Raw genomic sequence first — 11,214 nt, 5'->3', positions numbered from 1 at the left:
ACAAAACAATTTCAACACATACGCACGTGATACGCACGTGCTTCGGTGAGAAAACACTGGCGCATGCGTATTTGTTGTATGTACTATATAATGATATATTTTAAGCCTGATTAACACAGTCTACAACCAAAAAAATTGATGTTTTGAATATGTTTAAAAGTCAAAGTACATTTAAAAATCGTTCGGATCATTCAAAAATTACTCATTCCAAAACACATCATTAACATCATATTCATTAACAGGGAGAATTACTGCAAATAAAATCATTGGAGCGATGTCAAACTGACTACAGGTGTCGTGACAGTTGCTATGTAAAATAAATAATAGTTCAATACATGATTTTAACAAAAAATATTTCCTATTTAAGTGGAATTTCTCAGAGGATTATTACGCTATAAGATTAATTTTACGATAGTCTGAGTAACACGAGTTAAGGAGTAAACTACACAAGTATAAAGCATCAAGGTATTCGCAAAGCATCTGTGTCTTCGTACAACTGATTTAAAGCCGTGCCTAATAAAACAAAATGTCGATATAACCACATTGACATGTTACAACATAGCTAAACATTCATCAAAAACCTTGTTGTATGAATCCAACGCTTTACTCAACTTTTCGCCAAAGTCAGGGCTCACTTGTGTAAAATTCGCCACCTGAAATTCGAACATAAAATCTTTAAAAACATAACAAACATCTAACATCTTTCTACAAACGTACAGCTCTTTTTTGAATGAAGTCTTTGGCATCCTTCAGATGGCCAGCGATGTTTGAAATAAGCCGCTCTCGCTCTTCCTTGTTTAACACATTATTGTAAAATAATGTTACTTGTGAAAAGTTGTCTTCATCAGCAGTTTCGAAGCGTTTACAATCGCCCGATATCTAAATGATCAATTTTTAAAAATACAAACTGATGAAGCAGTTGTAGTTATTTTTTAATTTCTTTCTGTTACAAAACACTTCGATGCTGCCGTACCTTCGAGCTATGTTCACAATATTTCTCACTTGGAATGGGTCCACTGAAACTGTTTGGAAAGTAATTTGGAGACTGATCTAAACGTTGTCGAGAATGAGAAAAACATGTCAATCAAACGACCATCACAGCAATAATGGAAGAAACTGACCAGGAACAATGAATGTTTGAGGACCATCTCGTTGGTATGCTTTAGGATTTCGTTTAAATGGACAATTGACAGGAAGTTGATGATAGTTAAGACCCAAACGATGAATATGAGTATCATGATAAGAAAAAAGACGACCTTGAAGCATTTTATCGGGAGAAGCTTCAATACCAGGAACCATATTGGCAGGACTGAATGCACTTTGTTCAATTTCAGCAAAATAGTTTGATGCATTACGATTCAATGTCATTTTTCCAACGGGAATCAAAGGATAATCGTTGTGCGACCAAACCTACATAATGCGACTCTAAACCTCAAAAATTGTACAATTCAAAAAACGCGCTCTCTCAAAAACAGTCAACTTGCCTTTGTTAGGTCAAAAGGATTCCATTTATATTTTTCAGCTTCTTGGAAAGTCATTACTTGAATGTACAATGTCCATGATGGCTATAGATGAATTAACACATAAATCAAACCCTGACAAGGCTACACTACAAAACTAATGTTAATGAACATCAGTAATGAACATACATAATTTCCATTTGCTATCATTTCATAAAGATCTCTGTTAGCATAATCAGGATCAGTTCCAGCAAGTTTGTCAGCTTCGTTTTGTAACAAGTTCTTGATTCCTTGATCAGTCTACAAAAATTAACAAAATCGTTCCAATGCATGTCTGTCAAGAATATGAACTTGTCATTTGAAACGGAGGAGTCAGACATTTATGACTTTTGAGATGTTTACTTTTTAACACTTGCTGCAGGAGAATATACCGTCAAGTATTGAAGTATGTTTTATTAAATTAACTAAGCATAACTTTAATTACAGCTTTAAAAACCATTCTTTTATAAATTTAGGGTTAGCGTTGTGGTTTTTTTAAAAATTATTATGTTATTATTTTGACCATTTCCCATGGTATTAGCTCTTTTCAAACAATTTTTAAATTTGTCACCACGATAGAGTCTTTATTTTACCATCCATCGGCAGTAACGTTGCGCGTCGAGATTATTCAGGCGATGCATATCGGTCAATTCAAAGTGAAATTATCTTTAATGCTACGCACGTAATATTTAAATTGCTGCAAATAATTATCTCAAGTATTCGAGAAATACAAACGCCGGTAGAGAAGATGGGCGTCATGCTAAGATTTTTTTAGGAAATTATCATTAAACGAAAAAGAACTCTTTTCATCTAAGCATTGATTCCCAGCCAATGGCTAAACCCTATCTCAGACTTGGTGCTATGTCATTACATACTTTCAAAATGATAAAAAATCATACAAGAGAATAAAATTACCTTAAAATGAAATTTACAATACACTGCCTCATTTTTGTCATTAACCATTTTAAAAGTATGACTTCCATAACCATTCATATGTCGATAGCCATCAGGGATACCACGGTCAGAAAACAAAAAGCAAACTTGATGTGTCGTCTCTGGTCGGAGTGTAATAAAGTCCCAGAACATATTGGGATCCTACATAAATGAACAAAGCTATAATTTAGCAGACTTTTAACGATTCAAGAGAACTTTTCTACTTTCTTGTTCATGTTACCTTCAAATGTGTAACAGGATTTCTTTTCTGGGTATGAATGAAACTTGGAAACTAACAAAGAAAGGAAAGTTATTTTCAAACAAATATTCACAATATTTATACATAGAAAGACAGTTGATAAATTATGGCCAAAACTCAGCTCAACTAACCAAAATTGGATCCCGAATAAAGAATATTGGAGTGTTGTTTCCGACACAATCCCAGTTACCCTCTTCAGTGTAAAATTTCACAGCAAAACCTCTTGGATCTCGAGCTGTGTCTGCACTACCTGATTCACCACCTTCGAAGACAAAAAAACCCACTTAACAACGTATCAATTTTTAAACAAGATCTTCAATCTTCTAAAACATACCAACAGTGGAAAATCGAACAAGACATGGTGTCTCCTTGCCTATGGCAGAAAAAACTTTTGCTTTGCAATATTTTGAAATATCATGTGTCACTTTGAATGTTCCAAATGCACCACCACCTTTAGCATGAACGACACGTTCTGGTATTCGCTCACGATCAAAATGTGTCATAGTGTCAAGGAAGACAGCATCCTGAAGTAATATTGGACCACGTTCACCAACTGTCAATGATGCTGTCATAGACCCCACAGGGCAACCAAATCCTGTAGTTGCAATGTCAGGATTCTATGTTCAAGAAATGCAATCATAAAATGTGTCAGGTTTACTATGAATGTTGATAAAAATACTGAATGAAAAGCGTTTGAACGTGTAGCATCCAACATCAATTTTCAGTTATGTAACTCGTATTATGAAAAACACTGCTGCTACTAAAACTTCATAACTTTCTCAATTTGTCGTCACATAAAGAGATATTAACCTAAGACATATTTTTTAAGTTGTTATTTGTTTCCAAAGTACTAGACTTCTCAGTTCTATGCTAATTCTGCCAAAGTAAAGTAAATAAAGACGAGTGGAGAGGACTGACACAATTATATGGCATTTTTATGTTTACACAGTGATGAAAACTTGTAATTAACAGATTTTCTTACAGGATTTTCCTTTGCATAGTTTTCCAGTTGATCACAAGCTTTGAAAGGCATTTTTCCAATAAATATCCAGCCCAAGTTATTCCGTGTTGACAGTAATATTGCTGTCTGTACTTGCTAGATGTCAATGTGTGATTTGCACAAGCTAATATTCATTGTACGTAAAATATGTCATTAAGGACTTCCACAAAGGAATTTAAAAAATTCCTGCAAGATGAATCACATAAAAATAAGCTCCATACTAACAATGTTTCTTTAAAAAAGCAAAGGAAAGAGAAAACCTCAAAGAACGAAAGGAAAGGACTGCTATGTACAAGGCAAAATTTTGTTGAAATGCTCAATGAAAATGCGGACTTCGTTTTCAGTAAAAGAAAAAGTGGAAACATGTGATTTGTTTGCTTCGTGGGCGAGATTTATGCAATGAACTCCATATATATATATATATGGAATGATAACGACAATACATTTTATAGATATAAAATTGAAGCCAAAGTCCTAGTCTCTTGCGCGGTTTGTACGTCAGTTCCAGTCCTTCAAAGTCGAATATTCACGCGGTTTGTACGTCAGTTTCATTCCCCTGAGTGCCAAACATACACGGCCAATATAAATTTTGAATACAAACTGCAAAAGCATAAACATATAAACAACATCACGACAAACAACACACTAGGCCAACTCTTCGCAAAAGGTTATTTTTTACAGCTAAAACTTTACTACAGTGAGTTCGTTGTAACTTACAACTTGTAACGAGGAAAAGCCAACTGAAAATTACACTTTATGCTAAAAAGGCAATACAATAAGAAAATATGACGAGAAAATATTCAAGCATAAATTTTTCTTTCGTCGGAAGGTAAATTTTCAAACGGTGTCAGACAGTGTTTGTCTTTTTTTGTCGTTTCAATGGATTTAAAGATCTGTTTTCCGAAGAAAAAGAAACTTGAATATCCAGGTTCATAAAAAATGTTGAGTCTATAACTCGCATTTTACTTTTTACAGAGCGATTGTATCTTTCATCGATTTTGATAGTGCTTGAAATACTAAATGGTTGTCATCTCGATATCAGTAATTGAATATCCTTCAAGACTTTGATATGTTTTAAAGGAAAACCTTAGCGTAAAAGCAGATCGACTAAGTTCACCTCACCCTGCTTCTCGATTTATCACTTTGATTCACTTTCTGTGAACCTTTTCCTTCCAAAAATTTCGTTATTTTTACGCTCTGATCAAGATCCGAACTCTACCATTACCAAGGGACAAATGATTTAAAAAAATTAAAATGAACACGCGAGAGACTAGAGCCTGACGTGTGATGACGAATGATGACGACAAATATTTTTTTGGCTTCAATTTTTGGCTTCGGTTATCATTCCAGTTATTCAAATGTCGAGTTCACTGGATTTATGCTGACTCATTTTAAAGATATTATAAAATATAATGTCATTACTTTACTCAGGAAGCAATTTCTTTCATAATACAGTCGCTGTGATACAGTATTGTAATTGCAAAGAAATTCATGAGACATGCAAGAAGGCATGATTCACACGAGTCAAGCGTTGAAATTTTTGATGACTACTGATAGACATGACCTTGAATGATTTGTGTACTTTCGTAAAACACAAGACCATAGGCACTCCGTACATAGTAAACATTATTTAATCCAAACGTTTCAACAAGTGTTACATGTCATCATTAGTAGAAAAATGACATGTAACACTTGTCTAAACGTTTAGATTAAATGTTTGCCATATACACAGAGTGCCTATTGTCTTGTGTTTTACGAAAATACTCTTTGGCAGTTTTAATTTTTGTGTACTTTCAACAAGATTATAACAAAAATTTCAAAGAATTTAAATATTTTCGTCCAATTTCTCCCCCTTTCCTTGAGGTCCTAATGTTAGGCTGTAACAGCACAATTGTCAAACACAAGTATGAATTTTAAAAGTATGTAGTACATTGTAAACCTGAGGTAAAGTACCTTTGACAAAGGTTTCTTTAACAAGAAGAATAATGGCAGTGCCAATTATAATATAGATTCAATTTATAATCATCAGGAAAAACATCTTCATATTCACCAAGACAAAAAATACGAAATGAATCATTGCCATATTTTCCTATGCCATATAACTCAATGGGATACTGCCACATCTTGTTCAGATATTCCTTTGAGAAACGTTTCAAGATATAGGCACGTTTTCTTTGTAAGCCAAGCGAACGAATTATATCTAAATAGAAATCATAAAAGTCACTGATAATCTGATGTCACAAAGAGTGTTAGTGAATTTAGTAAACAATATGGTCTTCACATGCTTGTAAATGTAGATCATCCAGGTTGGTATAGTCCTGAGAAGGACTGTTTTTGTTGTTGTTGACTGACGTTTCGACAACCTTAGCGGTGGTCATCTTCAGAGTCAAATGACTACGGCTAAGGTTGTCAAAACGTCAGTTGACAAGAACAAAAACAGTCCTTCTCAGGACTATAACAACCTGGACGATCTACATTTACAAACATGTAACGATACTCCCGGGTTCAAACCATTTACTTTAATATGCTCTTCATTAGATCATCATACACACTGGTATATGTTATGTACCTGTAATATCGGATAGATTTGCACATGCAGTTACTTCAGCATTTGGAAAACATTCAAAGAATTTCCACAACACAGGCAAGGCATTAATACCATTGGTTTTGTTGAGAAATATGGTCGCAACAAGTAATTGCCATGGATCTTTATAAAGATGTTCTTGTATTAAATGAAATGGTGACTCTGGTGGTTTGAATTTCAAAGTAAAAAATTTCTGAAGTCCAGGGGGAATAACTCTCAAAATTTTATCACGATGACAGCATCCATCATTATCAATCAAAGCCATATTTTGAACGGATCTTTCCTTTACATCATTTCTTTTGGTAGGTTTCTCAAGTTGTCTTGTTGACAATAACGATATGTTAGAACACATTTTTTCCCTCAATGGTGTTGAAGATTTTTCTCGAAAGTATGGACTAGTTTGGACTTCCGTCTCCTTGCTATCACAGTTAAACTGTACTTCATCACTAAACATGGTTTCTTTTGTTTCTCCATCATCATTAATGAAAGGTAATGTCTTCTTTATTTCTCCATCATCATTAATGAAAGGTACAGTCTTCTTTATTTCTCCAACATCATTACCGAAGGGTAATGTCTTCTTTATTTCTCCATCATCATTAAGGAAAGGTACAGTCTTCTTTATTTCTCCATCATCATTAATGAAAGGTACAGTCTTCTTTATTTCTCCATCATCATTAATGAAAGGTACAGTCTTCTTTATTTCTCCAACATCATTAATGAAAGGTACAGTCTTCTTTATTTCTCCAACATCATTAAGGAAAGGTACAGTCTTCTTTATTTCTCCATCATCATTAACTAAAGGTACAGTCTTCTTTATTTCTCCAACATCATCAACTAAAGGTAATGTCTTCTTCATTTCTCCACCAGTGTTTACTGAGGAAAGTATGCAGTCCTTTCTTGAAAATTTCTTCACAGCTTCTCTTCTTTCCTGTTCATTCTGTTAAAATGTGGAAGAAATTTGTGTAACCCACCAATACCTGAATAACAATTAGTCAAAAAATAACTCCAGAAACATCTCACCTCAATTAAAAAAGAATTTTTCAGTTTTCTTGTTGATGCAATTTCAAAATAATGTGAGGATTGTTTATGGTCTGTCTTTCGATATTTTTTCCTGCTTGATCTGTCACTTGTCAGTGCTAGAGGCATGTTTAAACTTCACCAAAATGAATACCTTCAAGTCTTCAATATTCAACAAATTTGCAATGGCTTGCATATAAAGTTTTCATTGATATACCATATTTCATTCCGGAATACATTCATTTTTCTCCCCCTTTTCTCTATGAAAGTATTTCTTTATGATTAAAGAAATAAGATTTTGGAACATCGAACAAAGAATCACCGAGAAGAATTCAGTTCCATTTTGTTTTTCTTTATTTCAACTATTTACCATCGTTCAAAATAACAATGTGAAATGACGAAGCAGAGTGTTTCACAAGTTTGTTTCACTCGCTCAAGACGATGATTGACTTGGGAAGGCAGCAGTTCTTCGTCATAAATATTTTGCAACAAGGCAGTGGTGTGGAATGCCCTCAAGATGGCAGTCGTTGCTTAAGTAGGAAAGTTTATAATTATGTTCTTGCCTTAATTTAAAGTGAAGATTATTCCCATTACATCAATTGTTTTAACTAAACTTTTGGGCAAAATGGGGAGAGAAATTATGAAATGATTAATTCCTTCTTCCATCTGCCAACAATTTTATGTCAATGATACAATTTGCTTTTAGTTGAAGTGACCTTGTCACAAGGAGATAAAGTTTTATTTGAAAGAACTAATATTAAATGGTGCATAGGTGAAGGAGGTGTGGAAAACAACTTTGCTTATATTGTCATTGAATTTTTGTTGACTGCATTCTGTCTAACATCTCAAATTGAATATTTCCATGGAATATATTATTTCTATTGAATACTTCACTAATTGTTTATTTGATGTCTTCAAAAATCTTACTTGGTGACTCAAATATCTCCACTAACCCCCCCCCTCCCCACACACACAAAAAAATGAAACTTTTTAAAACATTAACTATATTTACAATTTCTGTAATGTATTGTTCTACACTTAGTTCTATATAACTCAAAGTTTTAGATGTTGTCTCAGAATATGTCAATGAATGTTTGGAAAGCATGCATTGTGGTGATATATGCCAGTTGTCTATTAAGCCAAATGTTGATCTCCAAGAACCTTTTTTGAAAGGTGTTATTGCAAAAAATTTATCTCTGCATTATGAAATAAAGCTGACCTCGTTTACTGAGGTAATTTTGTATTGAATAAGTGGTCAGAAATTTTACATTGAAAGCTTGAAACTGAAATATGTAGGTGAAGAATAGCTGGGAGTTCTCTTTTGAAGAGAGATGGCTGTTTGCTTTGAGGCACAAAGAGATGGGAAAAACCTTCTACCATGTATGATTAATGTGAGTTCTTAGAAACCTTTTTCAATCAGTACTTGATGTTAAATGTTTATAATTGTACAGATGGGAAAATGGTTATTGGCAGCAAGACATTATAGTAAAGCAACGAAGAGTTTAATTTTCGCCCAACAACATCACACAGAAACAAATAATGATGAATTTTGTAAGTCAAGTTTAGCAATGTGCATCCATGAAATAAGCAGATTTAATTGATTCTAAAATATTGTCATCTTTAATAGGCACGCTGAAACTCCAGTGTTATCTAAATCTTGCTGCTTGCCAGTTAAAACTACAGAGATATACGCATGTTTTGGAAAATTCTACGAAGGTAATAAACTAAAGGTGCATGGATCATTAGCTTGTCAGTAAACATCCCTTTAACTCTACCATAATAAATACATTTAGGCACTTTCTATTGATAAATGCAACGTCAAAGCACTGTTCCGTCGTGCACAGGTTAGCGATATTTTGCAAAGTGTTCTTTAAATCCACTGTTGTTAAGCAGTTTACTTTTTTGTAGGCTTACATGGCACAGAAAGATTTTGTTGAAGCCAGTCATGATATTAAGAAGGTAACTAGCCATTGAGTGATAACATAAGTTTGTTGCAACGAAAGCTGATGATATTTATGTTCATATTAGGCGCAAATGATCGCCCCAAGAAACAGCGAAATTATTCAGTTGCAGAAGAAATTGAAACAGAAAATTAAAGAACATGAAGACCACATGACAAAGAATTTAGAAAGAATGTTTAACAATTGACCGTAGAGGCTTTAGTATGAAATGGAAGATGACTTTGTGGTTGATAGCATTACAAATAAAAAGAAAATTATATGAAAGAAATTGAAACAATGAAAATGACAATTGATGACGCTGTGTGCTAGTGACAAAACTTTAACTGAAAAAAAAACAGGTTGTTTATTGTTTTTTTCAACAATATTAGACGACTATGTTAATTTCTTCCAGTCTTTGAAGTGCAGGTAGTCTTTAAATTTCAATCGCAACTCAACTGTAGAAATATTGCTATAATTCAAGAAATATAACCAGCACGAATAAAACATGGTGTCTGGCCGTTCATTGTGCCTTGTTATATTTATTTTGTCACTAAGTTGGATAGCAACGACTTTAGGAGATGAAGGTAAATTGATCTGGAATATTTGGGTCAAAAGGTTGCCATGTGTTACTCTCTGTGTAAGTAAAAGCTAAAATTCTGACTATAATTTGACATGTAGAGAAGAATAAAAATGCAGATGTCCCGATAAAATCAAAACACTCTGTCAGAAAGAATGACGATGATGAAACGAAAACCGAATCTGAGACAAACACAGAAACAAAAGATGGGTTTAGAACTGTGACAAGAGTCACAAAGCATATGAAAATGAACAAGAACAAAGCGCCAGAAGTGATTGGACAAACTGTGGAGAGTGTTACCACGAATGTGTTCGACCCGAAAAAACCAGAAAAATTTCAAGCTGGGAAATTAAAGAAGCCGGGATTTTTATTTGATTTGTTCAGCCCTTTTAGAGTTGGAATATTTGCTGATGATCTTGTTAAGGTAAATTTTTGCCATTACATAAGTATTTCATTTTGCCGTTCTTCAGGACAGATTTTATTGCATCACACAGCAATGCTCCAGTAAGAAGAAGTGCAATAAACCAGGCATGTACTGCGATAAAATGGACTTTCAATGTCGAAAGAAATTGAAACTAGATGAAAGATGTGACCAAGAAGGACAATGCAAAGAAAGTAATGGAAAAGATAAGGTTGCCTGTCTTTGGGGAAGATGTTCAGTAGTTCCAAAATCCGTGGGTAGTGCAGGTAAACATACAACAAACTTGTTTTCCCTTTTTCGTTTATGACTTTGATCATGTGATTTTTGCAACTGTAATCATCAGCGCTCGTGTTTTTTAGGTTTGTTTTGTAAGAAAAACAAAGATTGCAAGTCAGAAGAACTTTATTGCGCTCTTCAAAATGACATCAGTGAAGTTTCTAAAGTTTGTGTTTTCAAACTGTCCGAGGGGCAAACGTGTGGACGAAACAACATCTTGCGTTTCTTGCCATTTCGCCTTTTATCCTTTAAGAATGATGATTTACCTTGCAAAAAAGGATTCTCATGTGAAGCACTAAGGTTTGCGTTTTTCTGTTTATCAACTATAGTCATTAATATCGAGGATTTCTCATGGGCCTTAAAATGTCTCATCTTAAAAGATATTTTTCATTTTATTTTTCAAAGATTCACTGGAAGAAAGATATGTCGCCGGGAAGAAGAGGAAGCTAAAAACTAGGATGTTCCCTGAGAAAATTGAATTTCTCACCAGGATCAACTCCGTATCAATTATGTATGCGTTGGAAAATGAACATGTATAGGAACAAGTCTTTAAAATATGTTGTCGTAACTCATTGCGCTTGGGTAGATATCTATATTTATGCTTACATGCTTTAGTAGATGTAGTAATAGTTATTGCATATTTATGTCCAGTATTTGAGGAACAATTGTAAATTTGCTTTGAAACAAATAAACAGAAAAATAACGGAA

The 11,214-nt window shown here is 33.8% G+C and overlaps 4 protein-coding genes across 5 annotated transcripts; 2 read left to right on the top strand and 2 right to left on the bottom strand.

The window, feature by feature from the left end:
* Positions 1 to 135: 135 nt before the first annotated feature.
* On the bottom strand, positions 136 to 3,979 carry LOC124439283 (catalase-like). Its single transcript, XM_046989504.1, has 12 exons — positions 3,674 to 3,979; positions 3,026 to 3,308; positions 2,823 to 2,953; positions 2,674 to 2,724; positions 2,415 to 2,594; positions 1,650 to 1,760; positions 1,485 to 1,565; positions 1,122 to 1,410; positions 974 to 1,050; positions 718 to 879; positions 582 to 653; positions 136 to 513 (listed from the first exon to the last, which is right to left on the bottom strand). Exons 1-12 carry the CDS (start codon positions 3,722 to 3,724, stop codon positions 502 to 504), a joined length of 1,500 nt encoding a protein of 499 aa, XP_046845460.1. The 5' UTR covers positions 3,725 to 3,979; the 3' UTR covers positions 136 to 501.
* A 1,134-nt stretch (positions 3,980 to 5,113) lies between these two features.
* Positions 5,114 to 7,656, bottom strand: LOC124439284. The gene is made up of 3 exons (XM_046989505.1): positions 7,296 to 7,656; positions 6,261 to 7,212; positions 5,114 to 5,891 (listed from the first exon to the last, which is right to left on the bottom strand). The coding sequence occupies exons 1-3, from the start codon at positions 7,419 to 7,421 to the stop codon at positions 5,662 to 5,664; spliced, it is 1,308 nt and encodes a 435-aa protein (XP_046845461.1). The 5' UTR covers positions 7,422 to 7,656; the 3' UTR covers positions 5,114 to 5,661.
* A 39-nt stretch (positions 7,657 to 7,695) lies between these two features.
* LOC124439286 (peptidyl-prolyl cis-trans isomerase FKBP62-like) lies at positions 7,696 to 9,736 on the top strand. Of its 2 annotated transcripts, none has more exons than XM_046989509.1 (9): positions 7,696 to 7,827; positions 7,999 to 8,073; positions 8,358 to 8,524; positions 8,589 to 8,672; positions 8,744 to 8,843; positions 8,920 to 9,008; positions 9,086 to 9,136; positions 9,201 to 9,251; positions 9,321 to 9,736. In XM_046989509.1, exons 1-9 carry the CDS (start codon positions 7,734 to 7,736, stop codon positions 9,438 to 9,440), a joined length of 831 nt encoding a protein of 276 aa, XP_046845465.1. In that variant the 5' UTR covers positions 7,696 to 7,733; the 3' UTR covers positions 9,441 to 9,736. The 2 variants fall into 2 exon arrangements, with proteins under 2 accessions (XP_046845465.1, XP_046845464.1); XM_046989508.1 differs by having other exon boundaries at positions 8,352 to 8,524.
* Positions 9,630 to 11,214, top strand: LOC124439285. Its single transcript, XM_046989506.1, has 5 exons — positions 9,630 to 9,816; positions 9,911 to 10,233; positions 10,304 to 10,496; positions 10,590 to 10,806; positions 10,912 to 11,214. The coding sequence occupies exons 1-5, from the start codon at positions 9,738 to 9,740 to the stop codon at positions 10,961 to 10,963; spliced, it is 864 nt and encodes a 287-aa protein (XP_046845462.1). The 5' UTR covers positions 9,630 to 9,737; the 3' UTR covers positions 10,964 to 11,214.

This window comes from Xenia sp. Carnegie-2017, unplaced genomic scaffold (genome assembly GCF_021976095.1).
Source record: "Xenia sp. Carnegie-2017 unplaced genomic scaffold, XeniaSp_v1 HiC_scaffold_19, whole genome shotgun sequence".
NCBI classification, from domain to species: domain Eukaryota; kingdom Metazoa; phylum Cnidaria; class Anthozoa; order Malacalcyonacea; family Xeniidae; genus Xenia; species Xenia sp. Carnegie-2017.
This window is presented reverse-complemented; position numbering and strand designations above follow the sequence as displayed.